At 41.5% G+C, this 17,876-nt stretch overlaps 1 protein-coding gene across 6 annotated transcripts in view; it reads left to right on the forward strand.

The window, feature by feature from the left end:
• The first annotated feature begins 32 nt into the window (after positions 1–32).
• The window catches only part of CLEC16A (C-type lectin domain containing 16A), a 58,665-nt gene continuing 40,821 nt past the window's right edge, over positions 33–17,876 (forward strand). For all 6 annotated transcript variants that reach the window (XM_066197670.1, XM_066197672.1, XM_066197666.1 and 3 more), the window contains exons 1-9: positions 33–203; positions 4,879–5,007; positions 5,642–5,775; positions 6,524–6,672; positions 7,323–7,428; positions 9,289–9,412; positions 10,301–10,475; positions 11,405–11,458; positions 13,799–13,912. In XM_066197670.1, coding sequence (XP_066053767.1) covers positions 124–203; positions 4,879–5,007; positions 5,642–5,775; positions 6,524–6,672; positions 7,323–7,428; positions 9,289–9,412; positions 10,301–10,475; positions 11,405–11,458; positions 13,799–13,912 — 1,065 coding nt within the window. In that variant the 5' untranslated portion in view covers positions 33–123. The remainder of the gene's footprint in view (positions 204–4,878; positions 5,008–5,641; positions 5,776–6,523; positions 6,673–7,322; positions 7,429–9,288; positions 9,413–10,300; positions 10,476–11,404; positions 11,459–13,798; positions 13,913–17,876) is intronic.

Consider the following 17,876-nt stretch of genomic DNA (forward strand, 5'->3'; position numbering starts at 1 on the left):
TGCGCATGCGCCGTGAGCGCCGGTGCCGCCGCCGAGCCTCCGCGCCCGTCTCCGCCCGCCGCTCGCCCCGCGGGGCTATGAGGCCGTAGGGCCCGCGGGCCCGAGCAGCCTTCCGCCGCCAGCATGTTCGGCCGCTCCCGCAGCTGGGTGGGCGGCGGGCACGGAAAGGCCGCCCGCAGCATCCACTCCTTGGACCACCTCAAGTGAGCGGGGAGCAGCGGCGGGCTCGGGGCGGGGGTGGAGGGGCTGTGAGGGCGCTCCGGGGGGGCGTTTGCGGTCGGGGTCCGCCCGCGGTGCTGCCCGGGGCCGGTTCCCTCGGGGACGGCCGCGGGGTCGGCAGAGGAGGGGCGGCGCGGCGGGCTGCGCTCCCCGGGCGCTGGCTGCCCTCGCCGGGGCGTCTTGCCGCGGCCCTCCCGCGAGGAGAGCGCCCGGGGCCGTCCCCGGTGGCGGCCCGGTGTCTGCCTCACGGAAACCGGCCTCTCCGGCCCTGAAGGTCTGCAGGGCAGACGCGGCTCGTCCTGTAAAGTCACACTCTGAGCTGCCGTACGTGTTTGTTTTGTTTTTAGTAATGCCGCAGAGTCTTCGGTGGAGTCGAGCGCGAGGCGTGATGAATACAAAAATGACCGCGTTCCTCGTGGGGGAGAAGTTTGTTTGTTTCCTGGCGGTGGCAGGGGCGGGGAGGCGAGGGCCCGGTGCCCGTGTGAGCAGTGCGGTCCCGGCTCTGGGGGTGTCGGCAGCCGGCCGTGAGGCACGGCGCTGGGCCGGTGTGTGCCCTGCGCTGCGGGAGGAGAGCCCTGGCCTTGAGGACGGCAACCAGTGTCCCCGGAGCCCCGCAGCCGTGTGGCACTGCTGCCTGCTGAAGGTGGAATTGTTGTCTCCCAGCTCTGCCGCTGGAGAGTTGGAAGGGTGGCAAGGGGATAAAAAAAATTAATTTCTCTGTTCCATTTTAAGTGTTCCGCTATTGCAAGAAGAACGAGAGCCGCTTTGATAGCTTCTTTTTGTACTGAACGAGAAAAGAAGGCCATTAGGAGACGAAGCAGTCTCTAAATGAAATCACTGTGAATATGTAGCTCATTGAGAAGTAGTGCCTGGTAGTTTTCAGTCTTCCTCCAAGGAGGACATCAGTGTTCTGACAGTAACGAGCAGGATGATACAGGATTTGGATCTTGCAGTTGCTTTATCAAGATGCCTTCTGGATTCCGGTCCTTGTCTCTGAATTGGAAAATGTTCAAAATGAGCAAGACTGAGTGAAATGCAATGCTTTTTACCAGAGACACAGCAGTCAAGTCTGTGAATGAGGGCTTTGAAAACTAATGAGGGAGTAGTGTAGTAACTACTAGTTACTACTAGTAGTAGTAATTTTGAAGGCATTGTAGGTCAGACTAGCAAGTCAATGTAGTCTGGTTTTACAGGAAAACGGGGAAAAGTCCTGCTCAGATGTGAACATAGGAATGTTCTATTGAACGTCCAAGGAGTAGTTACTGTGTACTGCTCACATTAGTGGAGCTCTAGCTCTGTCTGGCTTTGATATTTGACTTGAAGGTAGAGCAAGAATGCTGATGTGTGATGAAATGTGAAGAAGCTGAATTTAGGTTTAGGAAAAAAAGGTTAGTGAGAGGGGGACTTGAGGCTTACTTTCAGGCAAGAAAAATGTGTCTGTATGTTCTGTTGGGGCCACAGAGAATAGGAAAATGACACCCCACCTCATTTGTAGCCAAAGAGAATTGGGCTGTAAGTGTTGTGGCTTGTGCTTGGTTTGTTATCTGAGAGTTGAAGTATATAATTATCTACTGAAGTATGAGCTTTGGTCTGTTTGCATTTTGCATGTGATTTCTGTTATTACGAATCTGAAATGGTCATATGTAAAGGGCAGATGAGACCTTTGATCTGTTTAGACTATGTATATTTTAAGTGTTTGTTTATCCAGGCTGTGTGAATTTTAGCTTTTAGCTAGATACCAACAAAAGGGTGAAATTTAGATGTTTTCCAAGTATTGAAGTGGGTCAGGTAGCAGAAGGAGGAAGGGCAGAGCGCCTTTGTTTTGGGGTGGTGAGAGAAAGCCTCAGTAAGCTCAGTGGATAAGCTGTTTACCTTCTCATCTTTTCAACTCAACAAAGCCCCATTTTGTGTTCCATATGAAGGAGCTGAGTACAGCACACCTGCTCTTACAGGTTTGCCCAGCCTGTAAAAGGTATATTATGTATGCTGTGTTACAGGGGTGAGATCAGTCTGGGCTAGCCTTGTGAGAACATTTTTATTTTTAAACTTGCATAAGGTAGAGTTTAGTCGAAATTGTAAACAATACACGTGCTTAGTGATACCAGCAGCGTTACTGCTTTTTGTCAGTAAGTGCTGGATCTTTCCCATCAGCTTTAATGCAGTTTGTTTGAGGCTTGCTTTTGAAATTTTACCGTTCAGTCTTCCTGCAAACATGCCAGAGAGTGGATTGGCTGAAGGAAAATTGCGAGGCTGTTAGCATGAAGTGTTTTTGTACAGCCTCCTGATCTTGTGAAAACAGTTAAAATTTAATCCAGCTTCTGAAATGCGATGTAGAGAAGGATGAAACAGTGCTGCTCACTGCCCGGGTGCTTCTCAGAGAACTTGGTATTTTTGTATGTCTTTGTCAGATTTTTTCCACCTCCTTTTCTATGGTATTTTACGTAGCCCTGTTGTTACTGTCAAGCACGTTTCCCATTGCTGCTTCTGCACTTGGTATTTTAATTGCACTGCGATTGCACAAAAGGTTCCATGCCATTAAGGTTGGGTGCTGAACATTTCCCATGCCTTGGTCAGATGCAGTGTCCATAAAGGTGTGCTGGAAGTCTTTTTTTTGTGGGTGATTCATTTCCTGAGGCACTGTCCTGCTCTGCATCAGGTTTCCTCTGTGACAGCAATATGCAATTACCTGATTACAGGCGGAGTGAAGGAGCAAGCCTGTTATGGTCAAGTCTGGACTTTTAAAATTTGAGTGCTTGGCTTCCTAAACTCTTAGCCTGTTTTAGTGTATTTTTGTGAGAAATAAGTAGGAAAGTAATTAATATGCACTTTCAATATTAATGAGTTACTGTGTTACTCCTTTGAGCATGGGCTCTAACCAGAAAGATGTTCAGAACTTTTGTTTTTTACATTGCTGGCAGCATCTCCCACTGATTTTGATGGTATTGTGTGCTTTGACACTTCCTGCATGATGTGTTTTTGTTTGAACCAGTCTTCAGACAGAGAGATGACAAACGTCTCCTCTTCAATAGTTTTGTGTTTTGAAGCACAGACCTGACCCCTCTGTAATCAGCATTTAGAGACAACCTTTAAGGATTTAGCTAAATACAAAATACTGGGTTTGTGAGATACTTCACGTGCTCGTAGTATGGTATTTCACGTGTCTGTAAAGAGAAGCAAGTATGTGTTATGCTTTCTTGTTCACTTTCAAGCAAATAGGATAAATAAAAGATGAAATAAGAAGGAGTAGCTTGAAGGTGAAGTCCAGGTTTCCACTAAGTGCATCAGTGCCTTAGCAGATTAAGGAATTTTGCAGTAATGCAGCCACCAAGTAAATAAATTTGGAGATAATGTATTCCTGACTATTAAATGCTTTTTGCTGTTTGTTTTGTAATGCTCTATATTCCACTCCCAAAATGAGGTAATAACTTGTTATTCTTCCCACTGCATCCCATACCCAAAATTCTACTGTTGGAGTAAACTTTAATCCCAAGTTTGTATAATGTGACTTGTTAATGAGAAATGCGTGTTCACAGATGCAACAACTTCCATGTGACTTCAAATAAATAGGCTAAAATCTGTGAAGTAATATAGTATTAATTACTAACTGTGTCAGGAAGTTGTTCAAATGATTGTGGAGTGAGCTGATGTAATTGCCATCTCCTCAGATGTTCTCTGCTCCATTAACTGCTGCGTGCTCAGAGCAGGGGCTGAGTTTGTGCTCTGTCTTTTGGCGCACGCTCCTGATAATGCGCACGGTGCCCTCATGGGAAGTTTCTCCAGGGCGTGTGTGCTGTTTAGAGACCCTGGGAATTCTCCTAGATAGTCAGCCGTAAGCTCTCACGTCTTCACCTGAGCCATCCCACTGCCAGCCTGCCCAGCAGGAATCCCGAACTGTGGTCCCCAGGTCAGTGGCGGAGGATTTCCAGGTGCTCTGACTGGCTGTTTAATGACTCTAATGGTACAGCGCGTGGCCGGGCGCTTGTGACCGAGGATACGGCTGAGAATCAACTTTTCCTAGAGTGGTTTCAGGGTGATCAGTGACTGCTTTGAATTTGAAAATGAGTGTTGATTTATGGGGGGGGGGGGGGAGCCACCATGAAGGGGGAGATTTTTTTTTTTTTTTTTTGGCTAAGAGAAAGATTGAAAAAAGACAGATCCCCCCCCTTCCACCTATTCCCCTTTTCCCCCTCTTTGCTGTCTGTTGATATAAAGGATGTGATCATGGCATCGGTAATGTGGTGCAGGCTTTGTCACATTGCTGGTTAGGGGGGTGAGGGACGGGAGCATGTGGTAGATCAGGTTTGTTAAAGCTGTGAACTTCTGAGGGCTGTTTACCTCTTGTGTCCTTGTGCAGTACTCAACACAGCAGAGTTGTTGTTTGATGCTTAAGTAATACCAAGACCAGCAAGCACATAGTGTTTTCCCAGACAGCTTCTCTGAAACAGCCCCTGTTCCCTGCGTGGCTTGTGAGTCCACTTTGGGTCTTGCAGCAAGTCCTGTGGGACTCTGCCCAACTCAGTGGCAGCTCAGTAGCTTAAGAAGACTCCCAAAACCAAATTTGACAGATTTTAAGTAAAGTTGGTACAGTGATGGAAGACAAACATGGTGCATGTGAAAGTGGCAGGATAGCACATGACCTGTACTTCTTTTCTCTTTCAGGTACATGTATCATATTCTGACTAAAAACACAACGGTAACAGATCACAACCGCAACCTGCTGGTGGAGACCATTCGTTCCATCACGGAGATCCTGATCTGGGGGGACCAGAATGACAGCTCAGTGTTTGAGTGAGTTCTCCTGAGCCACCTCTCTCTGACGCTCTGCTTTGGTGTTTGAAGAGTGCTTGGAGTTGTACAGAGTTCTGTACACTATTACTGTTAACTCCTCCAAGAATGTATTTCATGACTGAATGTAAAAAGCTGTATCCTGTAGTAGGTGTGTGAGCAGGTTCATATTCATGTCATACAGGAATTTGCTGTTTCTAAAACTGTTTGGACTCCAGAGCCCCTTTCAAGTATTGCTTTTGTTTTACTCTCCATTCTTTTGATATAAATACAAACTCTAACCTATTTTAGGGTCCAGATTTGCTCAGTGCATCTATAAATATCACATTGCTTCAATTTACCAAAGATACCACAAATAAATACCTTGTTCTAGCTGTGGTATTTAGAGCTGCTTGACAAATTGAATATACTAAAATATGCTGATTTCTTGATACCTTTTTTCCTGCATAATTTGAATTTTTAAGCCCTCTTGTTTAGTATTTAAGGTTTTTGAAAGATATTCTTTTGTTATACAGATGATTTGCAAAGCAATTCTTCATAAAAGCAAAACATGCCTGTCAAAGTTGCCTGCTCCTAGCCGAATTATGTTCCTGTTACTTACAGCATGTGACTTAATGACCTCTTTCCTTTATTTCAGCTTTTTCTTGGAGAAGAATATGTTTGTGTTCTTCCTGAACATCCTGCGTCAGAAGTCTGGTCGTTACGTGTGTGTGCAGCTGCTGCAGACTCTGAACATCCTCTTTGAGAACATCAGCCATGAAACATCCCTGTGTAAGGACACACTTCCAAACTGCTTAGGATGAAGTGGTCAGGACCTGATTGGATTCCCTTTCATTCAATGAAATTTAGTCCTAGTACCCCCAGAGAGAACTATGTGAATTACTAACAATCTTTGCAATTCAACACTACCAAAAATATGGTGTAAACTGACTCCACAATGTCTTTTAATGTAAATTTCCAGTGGTGCAAAAGTAGTTCTTTGGTACAATAAGCATTTAGCACATTTCGTGGGCTTAAGTCAGATTAGTTGTGATCTGAAATGTTCATTTGCTGCCACAGGTCACGTGGTGAAACTCTGGTGTGTAATTTGTACTGTAACTCTTCTGGCATCGTTGGTGCTGGCAGTCAGCCGTGGGAGGTTCCTTCAAGGTTTTTGGATGTAAAGGATGGAGAATTAATAATCTGAAGTGTTCCACAACTGTTTTGAAAGTCATCATCAAGCCTTGGAGAGTTGGGACTTTGAGAGGAAAAAAGTTGAGTGTTATTAGCTGCAGAACTTACCTGAAGTGAGCAAGATGAAGTATATTCTCAGCTGTCTTGTTCTTAGGAGCAAAGACCTTTGTAGGGAGCAAATCCTTTATATTAATGCTCAGAGACATCACTTGAGCTGTTTGGCTGAAAGTTGTGATCTTCAATCATCAGGCTATTGCTTTTTAGCTGGTACTTTAAATACAGCCTGTTACCACAGTGATTTTTTTGGTTAACCTGTGTAAATACTTCTTTTTTTTTTTTTTTTCAGACTACCTGCTCTCTAATAACTATGTGAATTCTATCATTGTCCACAAATTTGACTTTTCTGATGAGGAGATCATGGCCTATTATATATCATTTTTGAAGACTCTTTCCCTGAAACTCAATAATCATACTGTACATTTCTTTTATAATGAGGTAAGTAAAGAAAGTTGCAGTATAATGATAAGAGAACTTGAATTAGAAGTTGATAAGAGTGTGGCACATACTCTGTTTTGTCTCCTAATGTCTTGCTTTTATTTTTATAATGGCCATACCAGTGGTTGTGAATTTGTTTGTGAGGATCTCTGCACAAGCATGGCTTTGTCCTCTTACAGCTATAATAAACCAAAAATATGGAAGTTAGTGTTATATCGGTTAATTTCAGCAGTTCTAAAGTCTTCTTCCCTGAGAATTTAACGTTTGTTTGTGCGTTGTTTTCTTGTGCGTTCATAAACAGGATCTTTTCTGTTGCATCACTTGGTTCTAAGAGGTTTAGCCAAAGTCCAGCAAGCTGATTCAAAGGGCAGAGCTGGAAGGGGCTTTTCCCCTCTGCAGTCTGCTTTCTGCCAGAAGAGGGCACGAAAGCACTGAGGATGTGCACAGCTATCCTGGGAGGTTCTGATGCTCAAAGCAGTTTATTTTAATGCAGAGCTACAAATGCAGCTGAATGTGCATTGTAAAATCATTTTGATTTCTTAAATAGAAGGTAAAGGTACCCTGTTAGTACGCAGAGAACAGAATTCATACAAAATCCCAAGCCATATTCTGTCCATGTTTAATGAATACTTTCTTTCCTCTTGTTACAGCACACTAACGACTTTGCTTTGTACACCGAAGCTATTAAATTTTTTAACCACCCCGAAAGCATGGTCAGGATTGCTGTTAGGACTATAACTTTAAATGTCTACAAAGGTATGCTTTTTATATATTAAAAAAAAAGCACGTGCACAAATCTTGTTTCACTGTAGTTTAATTTTCAGTAATTTACTTGTGAGGGTTTTTTGTCTGTTTTATGAGATTGAAAAGCTTAGCATGTTGACAAGTTTCAGATACACGTTTTGACTTTGGTGACCACTATCCTAAACCTGCAGTATGTACTTGTGAATAGCATGATTTTCTCACCAATGAAACTGGTTTTAAAAAAAACCCAGAGGTGTTGGACATAAAGAAGGAATTTCAGCTTCCCTTCCAAGAGAGGTCAGAATGTGACCGTATTTAAAAAGTAAACAAACAGAAACCCCAAAACCAGAGTGTTTCAAGAATGTAAATTACCTTTTACTGCTGAAATTGAGCTTTCTAGTGCATGAAGCAGTAACCAATATCACTCCCTCTTGAATTGGAAGTGCATTAAATTGACTGTGGAACTGTTCGGTGCTGCAGTCACTCCAGTCTCAAGAGGAGCTGGATCATTCCCAGGGGTGCTCAGTGCAGACTGGGGGGCTGCAGTCTCAAACTCCTGTGCTGGGCATTCCAGCAGGATGTAAGGAGAAAACCTAAAGCTTCACTGGGAGAGCGGTTGAGCCCTGCCAGGGGTTTTCCAGAGAAACAGAGGCATCTGTATTGTTTGAGGTCTTCAAAAGTCAGCAGGGACCTCAGCAACCTGGTTGAACTTTGAAGTTAGCACTGCTTTAAGGATGTCTGCTCTAAACCCAATGTCCAAAAGTCACTTCTCCCTAAATTGTTCTCAGGGTATATAACATTTTTAATAAACTGAAAATGCCAAAAAAAAGTTGTTTATTCTGAACTTCTGCCTCTGAAATCAGCATGCTGTAAGGTAATATGTATTATGCAATATACTCATGCAGGGCTTCTTGTTCTTTAGTCCATTTTAAGTTAAATTACATGTTGAATTACACAACTTTCTGTCAATTAAGAGAGGAAGTGGCTTGACACTCTTCATAAAAGAATATGAAGTATTTTTTAAAACAATGAGCACTTTGCTTTGCAAATGACTGGATAGCCTGCATAGCAGATAGGGTCTTTTCAGTGTTGACTGCAACATTTCTTCTTGTGTGTTGAGTAATGGGCACTTGATACTTGCCTTCTGCTTCAAGGAACTGTAAATGTAAATAAGAGCTCACAAAAAAGAGCAGATTATAGGCTTCATATCCTTTTCGTGATATACTTATGCAACTAAGTATTTTTATGAAAAAAAAATTACTTGTCTAGAATTTTCATTGAATGTTGTAGCGTTATAATGCTTAGAGTTGAAAAAGCAGAGCTCAGATGTTCAGGTTTGATACTTTTCTGACTACCTGTTTGCATATATTCTGCTCTAACACCTACCCTGAATGTTTTAGTTTAGATGCTTTGTGCTTTAGCATTTTAAACCCTTTTAGAGGATGTCACTATCCCAGTTCCTAATCCTGTTAACTGTTGTCTGTTTCTTTTGCCCTCCCTTCACTGATGATTCCTGTGTTCCTTAATGCAGTGTCATGTAAGTCTAACTAGCTTGACTCTCAGCATTACTGCTTTATTCTTGTGCTTCTCTCTTTTTAATGAATAATGTGCTAAAAGAACCTTTCTGAATTCTGAATACATTTGCTTATTTTCAGACATCTGTAAATATATCAACATTAGGCTCATTCAAGCCAGCTAAGAACTGATGTGACATTTCTATAGATTTCCATTTCATGCCTAAGATTGTGTCAGGTGTATACTCGTAAGGAAAACTAGCATGTAATCAAATTCAGAAGATGCTTTGTTGTATTTCTTAAAAAGCAGTAAAAAATATTGGCACCTGATTTTTCTTTTTTACTGATTTCTCTCCAGTGGACAACCAGCCTATGCTGCATTACATTCGAGATAAAACTGCAGTTCCTTATTTCTCCAACCTCGTCTGGTTTATTGGCAGCCACGTGATAGAACTGGATAACTGTGTGCAGACTGACGAAGAGTAAGCTTTTACAAATGCTGCCTCTTGAACAGAAATGCTTTGCCCGGATGTCAGTGGTGTCCTTATTTGTCTGTAGTAGTCCAGTTAAATTAGTTTCTACATGTGGGCAGTTCAGACTTTTCAGTCTTTAAAGTCTTTTAGTGATTCTTCAAGGTAACAGTTAGTGCTGTGTGCCTGATCTGTGCTGATATCCCGACAAGTAAATTAGTGTTTGCAACAAGCCTTTTGTTTATCTTAGTTCTGTTCTGTTAAAAATAGCAGATATCCAGAAGACACAACTGGTATTTTGTGCTTCTCAATCCTACAGACTTTGTCTTTTTAACATTCTTTTTCTATGAGTCATCTCATTAAAAGAACTTTCAGAAAAGGTTCTAGGAAAACGATTTAAACTAGAAAAATGAACTTTATTATGGGAACTCTCAGACCTGACATGGCAGTGTAATATTCCATTATCAACTACAGAAATACTTTGTTGGTTCAGGCTGTTCTTGGTTTGTCTTGCCACCCCCACCTTAGAGTGGGCATGTGTTTCTTGCTTTCCTAAAGTGAGGAGGTAGGTGTTAAATAGAACACCAAAATCTTCTTTCATTTTTGGAAAAAAAAAACTTCTCATTTTTGTAGCTGGCTTGTGGAAAGACTGGCAGTGAAAAGCAAAGCTTTGTAAAAACAGTCTTGTGAAAACTTGGGGGATTATGCTTGCTTGGTATGTGCATCCTAAAGAAAATGCAGGCAACTGTTTAACAGTTGCATTAGTTGACTTCACAGAAACATCTGCTTTGGGCGTGTACTTGAGCCGGGTGATCTGTGGCATTAATTTAATTTTTCCCGAAGTTTTTAAGACTTTCACAATTGATCACATACAATTTTTTACTTCTGCTCTCTTTCCAGGCACAGAAATAGGGGCAAACTGAGTGACCTGGTAGCAGAACATCTTGATCATTTGCATTACCTTAATGATATCCTTATCATTAACTGTGAATTTTTAAATGATGTGCTGACAGACCACCTACTTAACAGGCTCTTTCTTCCCCTCTACGTGTATTCATTAGTAAATCAAGACAAGGTAAGCTTATCCCTGCAAACAGGTAATTCTCAGAGGTGCTGCTCGCTTCCTTGGGCAGTAGGTATATGGTACTCTTGGTATCTGTGTGTGGTTTACATGAAACAGCTTGAGTAAGGTGCCTGTAGAGGAAATACCATGAGAGGGAATTCAAGAGCACAGCAAATCAAATGTTATTCAACAAAAAAATGCTGGTTTGGGTGACATGGTGGTTAAAAGCTCACAGGAGGTGAGACCAAGAAGAACGGCAGATTTGGCACAGGGTTTAAATTTCTGCGACACTGGGCGATGTGTGATTTCCTTTTCTGTTAAGGTAACTTCTCTTCTGGCAAAAGCAGGTTTGCTGTGATTTAAGAATCTGTCCAGGTAGAAAACACACACCTTTGGGTTTGATACTTATTTCTTCTATTTGTTGAGAAGCTGGGTTTCAATGTGATGGAGCTGAATTTATTTTTTAAGTGTGGCCATTAAATTAAGTGGGAAACAATTTTTTAGTGAAATAAACTATTTTTTTTTAAACCTGCCCAGATTCCTGCATTCAGGAATTCCAAGTCTTGTGGGTAATATTATTTCTTGCTATCTGAATAGCTAATTTTCACATTAATGAATGCTAACTGAGAAGAATTTTTTGAATGAATAGTAGCATAGTGAAAACCAATCTGCTTCTTAGATGCTCAAGTGTTTAAGTTGCTGAAGTGACCATGAGAGACGGTAATTAATTGCAATTTTTTAACCAAGGTAGAGTGAGGGATATGCTTATTCAGAGTCTCTATTTCAAATAGTTTACAAGTAGTGAATGTAAAAGAGCATGATGCTTTCTGAATATTCTGTAGCAGAATGTGGAACAACACAAGTTTTGTTTTTAAATAAAGTATTTACCAGATAAATGCTTTGTATGAATAAATAAATGTTTTTCATAACGTTTTCTGTAGGGTGGAGAACGTCCAAAAATAAGTCTGCAGGTTTCTCTCTATCTTCTTTCTCAAGTAAGTATTTTAAATATTTCTGCTGTTTCAGTATAAATTCTAATGTTGTCATTATAAAACAGTGTATTTTCATCATTTTGGCAAAGCCATAAAAGAAAATTTGTCAAAACAAAATTTTAACCTTTCACTTTCCATGTAGAAAAGGAAAGTAAAACATTTTTGGCAGACAAAGTAGCATCTGATTGGAGTGAATGCCATTTTTCTGAGGATCCCATTGTACCCTTAGAGCATTTTACGTTCATAAACTGCGTACGCACCCTGACAAATAAAGTAGAATAGTCATGCGACGTGCTGGGACAGAACTTGGTACAAGGCAGATGAAATTTACCCAGATGCTGAATTGCATTTTGAATCTGCTTAAGCTATGGAAAATTTCAGGTTTGAATTTTCCTCTTTGAAAACCCAAACCCCAAAAACCACCGCTACCAAAATCTCACTTTCTCACAATATGAATTTCATTATGCCTGTAGCTTAAATCTGTAATTAAGTACTTATTTCTTACTCATTTCAGTTCCACCTCCTTTTCTTTCTGCAACTTATTTTCAAAATAAAAATTTACAGTAGATTTTTTTGTATTGTAGAGGAAATTCACCTGTTCTCCCTGTAGTCTTCATTGCATTGCTATGAGACTGGTTCTCTTAAACTACATTATCTGAAAAGAGTTTTGACTTGTGTTGGGAGAATTGCTACTTCTTTTTCTTTGAACTTAGAGTTTTTGAATACTTATTTTATTATGATCTGGCCCATAATTTCATCTTCTTGCCAGAAGTATGGGGTTGGAGTTTTTTTCCTAGGAAAATATAATTTGGTGCTCCTTAATTTAAACCTAAAAGACTCTGGTGGTGTGAGGGTTATTTACCACAGGTGAAAGTGTGGGAGCAGCAGCTTCTTGTAACCAGAGGGGTCTGCATCGTACGGTTGTACGAGGTGACCTCTTTCAACGTCCTTGCTTTCAGTGGAAGTCTTGACAGGGTATCACTTCAGGATTTGTATCTGTGTTCTTCATTCTCTTTAAAGAAGAAAATGGAAGTAGTCGTAAAGAACTGAGAACAAATTTTGTGTATCAGAATGGGATGTGATACAGAAAATTAAGCAACTGTTTCTTTGAGTGGCAGAAAAAAACCCTTTCCCGCCTCTTTTACCCTGGAGTTCATCTGTGGTGGGATCTGCCAAACCTTGATGACTGTTTCTGTTCCTGACACCAGGCATGTGCTCTAGGCACTGCTCTTATATTAGACACAGGTGCTTGAGAGCCTGGTGCTAGCCCCTGAAAATGCAGGGCTGGGACTTCTCAGCCGCTGTTTGTTACAAAGGGACCTCGTGCTGTTCTTGCCCCAGAACAGGCCTGTGGACAGTCAAGCAACGCTTGCTCAATTGCCAGAAGCTCGAGTGATTTGGAGGTTGTTCAAAGCACTTCTGGAGTGTGTTGTGACTTTAAAGTTTTATATAGATCACCACTACATGCTAATAATCACTTCCCTTTTGGAGGTCTGGAATGCTTCTGACTTTAATCAGAAAACCGGTGGAGAACGTTTAGCTAAATATTGTCAAAACAGTGATTCGACTTCATGACTTAGGAATTTTACAGCTAGAACCACTGATAAAGGATTCAACCTTGGTACTGCAGAGAAGAAAATGGTTATAATCTGACAGGAGGCTATTGCAGCTGGACCTGAGCTGGTTCTGTCGAGGAGCCAGTTGTTTGCTGGCCCAGACTTGTAAGCCTTGGTCAAAACAGAGTAGTCAGTGTAAACAGTGAACTCTGGTAAAGCACCAAAGCACTTGTGGTCAAATGCTTCAATGCTCCAGGCATTTTGGTCCTTACTCCTGTGTTCTGTGTAACTGACACTGATTGCTGCAATTTCAGAGCCACAAAAGCTGCTTCTCATCCAGCTCAGCCTGGTGCATGGCCTTTAGTCATGAATCACGGCGCAGAACTTTCTGGAGTCTGGCCAGTTGTTGGCACACACGAAGGTCTGGGGATGCAGTGTACCTTAATCAGTTTGTTGTTTCTAAAAAAAAAAAATAAATTTCTGGAATAGTTTTAATGAGTTCCCTGCTAGAATATCACACAACTTTCCTTTCAAAGGTGTTGAGGAGAGAGAATTTACACTTCTCAGAGGGAGGGAAGAAGTTGAAGAATTAGCAAAACTAGGTACCCTCAAAGGTAGAGAAAGTTCAGATACCCATGTCTCCTGTGTTTTAAAGTAGGTTTAATGAGCTCTCAGTGTTATGCATTGTATTTCTATGCAAATAAAGATAGCACTTAACAAGGTCAAATTGTGAAATTGTGTGTTCTGTAAATATGTCTGATATTATTTTCTGCTCTTCTTTCAATAGGTTTTTCTGATTATACATTATGCTCCCTTGGTGAACTCCTTGGCTGAGGTTATACTCAATGGGGACCTCTCAGTGTTTTCTTCTAAGGTTGAGCAAGATATACAGAAAAACTCAGTAAGTGGCCAACTGTCTCTGGTTTTGTTTTTGTTTTTTTTTTTTTAAGACAAAGAGAATACTTGAAAAATAAAATCGGGTATCTGGAAACTGGTAAGCTGAGGTGTTTATGTTTAGGAGAGGAGAGCAGCAGCAGACTTCATCTTTTGATGTTGGATTATCGTTTTGATGGGACGCTTCTGTAACCCAGTCTTCTGTGTTCAGTTTTTATCTGCCCTTTTGTAGTGAAGTAAAAATCATTTAGCACAACTTTCCTGTGAAATTTCCTTGTGCAACTTGTAGTAAGAATGAGGGATTAAAAAAAAACCTGGCTTAAGATTTTCGTCTGAATATTCCCAGTGTTTTAGCAGCAAAACTGATCATCTCTGAAAGTTGTGCATTGGTGAGCACGGGAGAAGAGAGACCAGCCACAGGGACAGGGGAGCGTGTCACTCTGTCATTGCTTCTTTCCCTTCTTGTTTAACTCTGGGTAAATCTTGCTAGATGCTGCTGTTACTGGTTTTCTAGGTGTCATGTGCATAATATTTTCCCTTTTGTTGTGGTTTTCACAGTTTTTGTAATGCTTATTTGTTGACTTTTAAAGGCCTGTGTTGGGGATGGTAACAAGTAGGGGGGCATGACCATACTGGGACAGGCCTCTGACTGTAGTTCTGTCTGGAAATTGAGCATGTCCCCTAATGGCTGACTGGCCAGCAGCTGCTGACTGCGTGTTGAATTTATAACAAGCAATAGGTTTGTTCTCATGCACCTTCTTTCCTAGCAGTGGCTCTTGCTCTGGGAGTTTCAAGGGGGGAGATAATGTTTCTATTCTGCAAGAAACATCAGCTTTTCCAGATTTCTTCCCACTGAGCATTGGAAGCTGTGTGGTTCTAGGTTCTGGTGTTTTGTTCTGTTGACCTTGATATTTAGAAGAAAACTATGGTAGAAAGGTAGAGTTGACTGAATGCTTTAAGATAAAGGAATCTCTTAGTTATGTTAGGAAATGTCTGATGTTCTGCTAGCTGCATACTAAATGTTGTGTTACTTGTGCAGAAGAGGCTTTGTTACTAGGAAATTTGTGGCAAGAGGGTGGAGTACCAGTTGTTACAGAAGTGAGATTTTCTTTTCCTGTCATGGTCACTGTACAGAGTTACAAAATACCTATAGCATGTGTTTGTGTGCCCGAACTTATGTTAGGAATATTAGGGGTTTCCTATAAGCTCCTGTTCATCTCTAAGATTGTAATACTATTTAGGTTGCTGCTCCTTACTGGCCTTAAAGATGTGTCCTCTTAATATGTAAACAGGGGGTTCTATTGTACCTGAACAGGTACTAAAACAGGAGGGGTATTGGCCTTCTGCTACAGACCCTTAGAGAAGCTGCCAGAGGTGGAGCTGTGTTCCGGGGAGTGCAGAGCAGTGGACAGAGGGAAAGACTTCAATAGGAGAAACCTGAATTCCTAGTAACTTCAAGCACATTGTTCAGTGAAACCAAGGAGGGGAAAGGCTGGACTGTCAGAAGCCCCTGGTGGAGGTTGGCAGTGTGCAGCAGGAGGGGGCTGCAGTCTTCAGCAGAGCTCCATGCCTGGCTTCCAGGGAGGGGGGCCGTGGAGGGAGCTGCTCTGCAGGGCTGCTGGGAGCAGCTGCTGCAGCCTTTGCTTGGGTTCCCCTGCCGATAGAGCTCAGTGCACGGAGGCTCAAGTCAGCCGTGCGAATGAAGGCACGGTCAAGTAAAGTGAGGCAGTTTCTTGTTGCTCTGTGATGGGAGTTCATCGAGTAGAAAGTTGATTTTTGTGCATTGTTAACCAATCCAGGGGCTGTTCCCTGGACTGTGAAGTGAATCGGGATCGTTGCAGTTATCGCTGTGCGTTTCGTGTTGCAAAGATAGTGCAAACTCCTATTGAATCCTAAAAGCTGCTTTAGAAGTTAATTTAGAATTGTTAAAGAAAAGTGACGAGCAAGTTTTTAAATTTGCTTTTAGTCTGAATGTAGAATTGTTTTTTATCTTAAATCACACACAGATTTATCATTTACTACTTCCTTTCTGTTCTAATTTGTCATAACCATTCTGATGCTGTCCTAAGCGTGTTGTTTTGGGGATATCTGTGTATTGTGGTGAACTGCAGCTCTTTCTAAACCCTCACTCTGTACCTACCGCTGTTCATCTGTTGTAACTCAGATGTCTTGATATGTGTGAGTTGAAATGTGACTGGCAGTTTCTAACTAGCACATAATTTCCAAACCCAGAAGTAGAACTTCATATCTACATTCATCTTTCTCATAAGATAAAGTAAAGTGGAATGAGGAACAGAGTAAGGACTGAGATTACTATATGCAGAGTGTCCTGTCCTCTTGCTGGGACACTGAGTAAAGAACTTGACAAAAACAAAAGGTGAGAAGGGTCTCAGTTGCTGTGTGTAAATGCAAAACACGCTGAGTTATTTAGGGCAAAGAGCAGTGGTAGCTTTCACAACAGGAAAAAATGATACTGTTTACTGGAAATCAATTAATGGAAAAAATGACCAGCAGTTGTAAGTGCTGATATCTTATGAATTGGCAATAACCTACCCATGGAGATCTGCTGGACATCACTGGGCAGTAGTGATTGCCTGAGCTCCAGTGAACAAGTTCTCCACATCATTCCATGTTTTTTTCCCTGTATTTCTGGGTTTAGGCATCATCAGAAGAAATACAAACCTTTATCTCACAATGAGTTGAATACGTGTAGGCAGCAGAATGTATTTAAACTTGTCAGATATCACACTAAGGTTTACCTTACTTCCTGTGAGATGTGTTTTCCTGCATCATTCAGATGTGGGCCAGTTTTACCTAGGGCATGTTTCTTCTTAACCTACTTTCTCCTTCCCGTAAAAGGTGTTACTGGTATTGCCTTATTTTACCATCACACATTGCACAAGATAAACCAGTATTGAAAATGTGGTTGAAAGACATTTTAAAGGTATAAACTAGCCATACCTCAGGCTGTATGATCAACTACTATAATAAACCAAATGCTATCTAAATTAATTTTAAGTCTGATTTGAGAATGTTTTAATTATATATAGCCTTGTTGCCTTTAGCAGGACAGAATATTTGTGTAGGGTTTTTTCTACAGCATTCCTTCGTGGAGCAGACCAGGGCTCAGTGTTTATGAGCACAGCACTGTCTACTGGTCTCTTGTGTTCCTTTGCTCGTGTGGCTGACAGCATATGAGAAATGCAAGGATGTTGAGTACATGCTTTCTCCATAAAGAAGTAGCTGCAAGATTCTAGGAAGCAATGCAGGAGTAAGAAGTGAATGCAGAAAGGGGAAAATGCATTATGAAACTTGCATGCTGCTTTTCTGTTATTTCCCTAAATAATAGGACTTAAGGTGCTCTGCCCTTTTCTTACTGCTCTTCTGGCCAGAAGCCATCAATAAAGGTAAACTGGTCATTTTATAACCTTCCCGTGTTGCAGTTGGATCACAGGAAAAATGCATTGGAGAGGTTATCAGGGGACATAAGTGAAGTAAATTTCATATTGTGGGGATTTTTTGGTATTCTAAAAGTCTTCCCACTATGTGGTTTGTTTCAGTGCCGAGTGCAAAGTCACTTAAGCAATATTGCTGTAAAACATTTGCAAAATGTCAGAAGATTGAGAGAATCATTTTGGCCCTTTAACTTGTAGACAGCTTCTTCCCTGATCTTTTCCTAATTTCTTGTTTTTGTGTATAGATGTTGCTAACTAGGTGAAGGGAAGGATTTTTTCAAACTTCTCCCCCCAGAGTTTCTTTGATGCAGTCATCCTGAGTGCTTATTGTGCTGACTCACCTAAGGCAGAGGATGTAATCAGTTTGGTATTTACTCCAGTCTTGCTTCTTTTTTCTCTTGCTTACCCTTAAATCTTTTACCCTTTAGGCAGTGTCAGCTAAATGTGCTTGAAGTATTGAGCTCTGGAAGGTAATGGGGTTTTTGTAGCTGTCTTGTTTAGTGTAAACCTGGCAGA

Source organism: Chamaea fasciata, unplaced genomic scaffold (assembly GCF_029207755.1).
Source record: "Chamaea fasciata isolate MVZ Bird 193981 ecotype frontalis unplaced genomic scaffold, bChaFas1.0.hap1 SCAF_16, whole genome shotgun sequence".
NCBI classification, from domain to species: domain Eukaryota; kingdom Metazoa; phylum Chordata; class Aves; order Passeriformes; family Sylviidae; genus Chamaea; species Chamaea fasciata.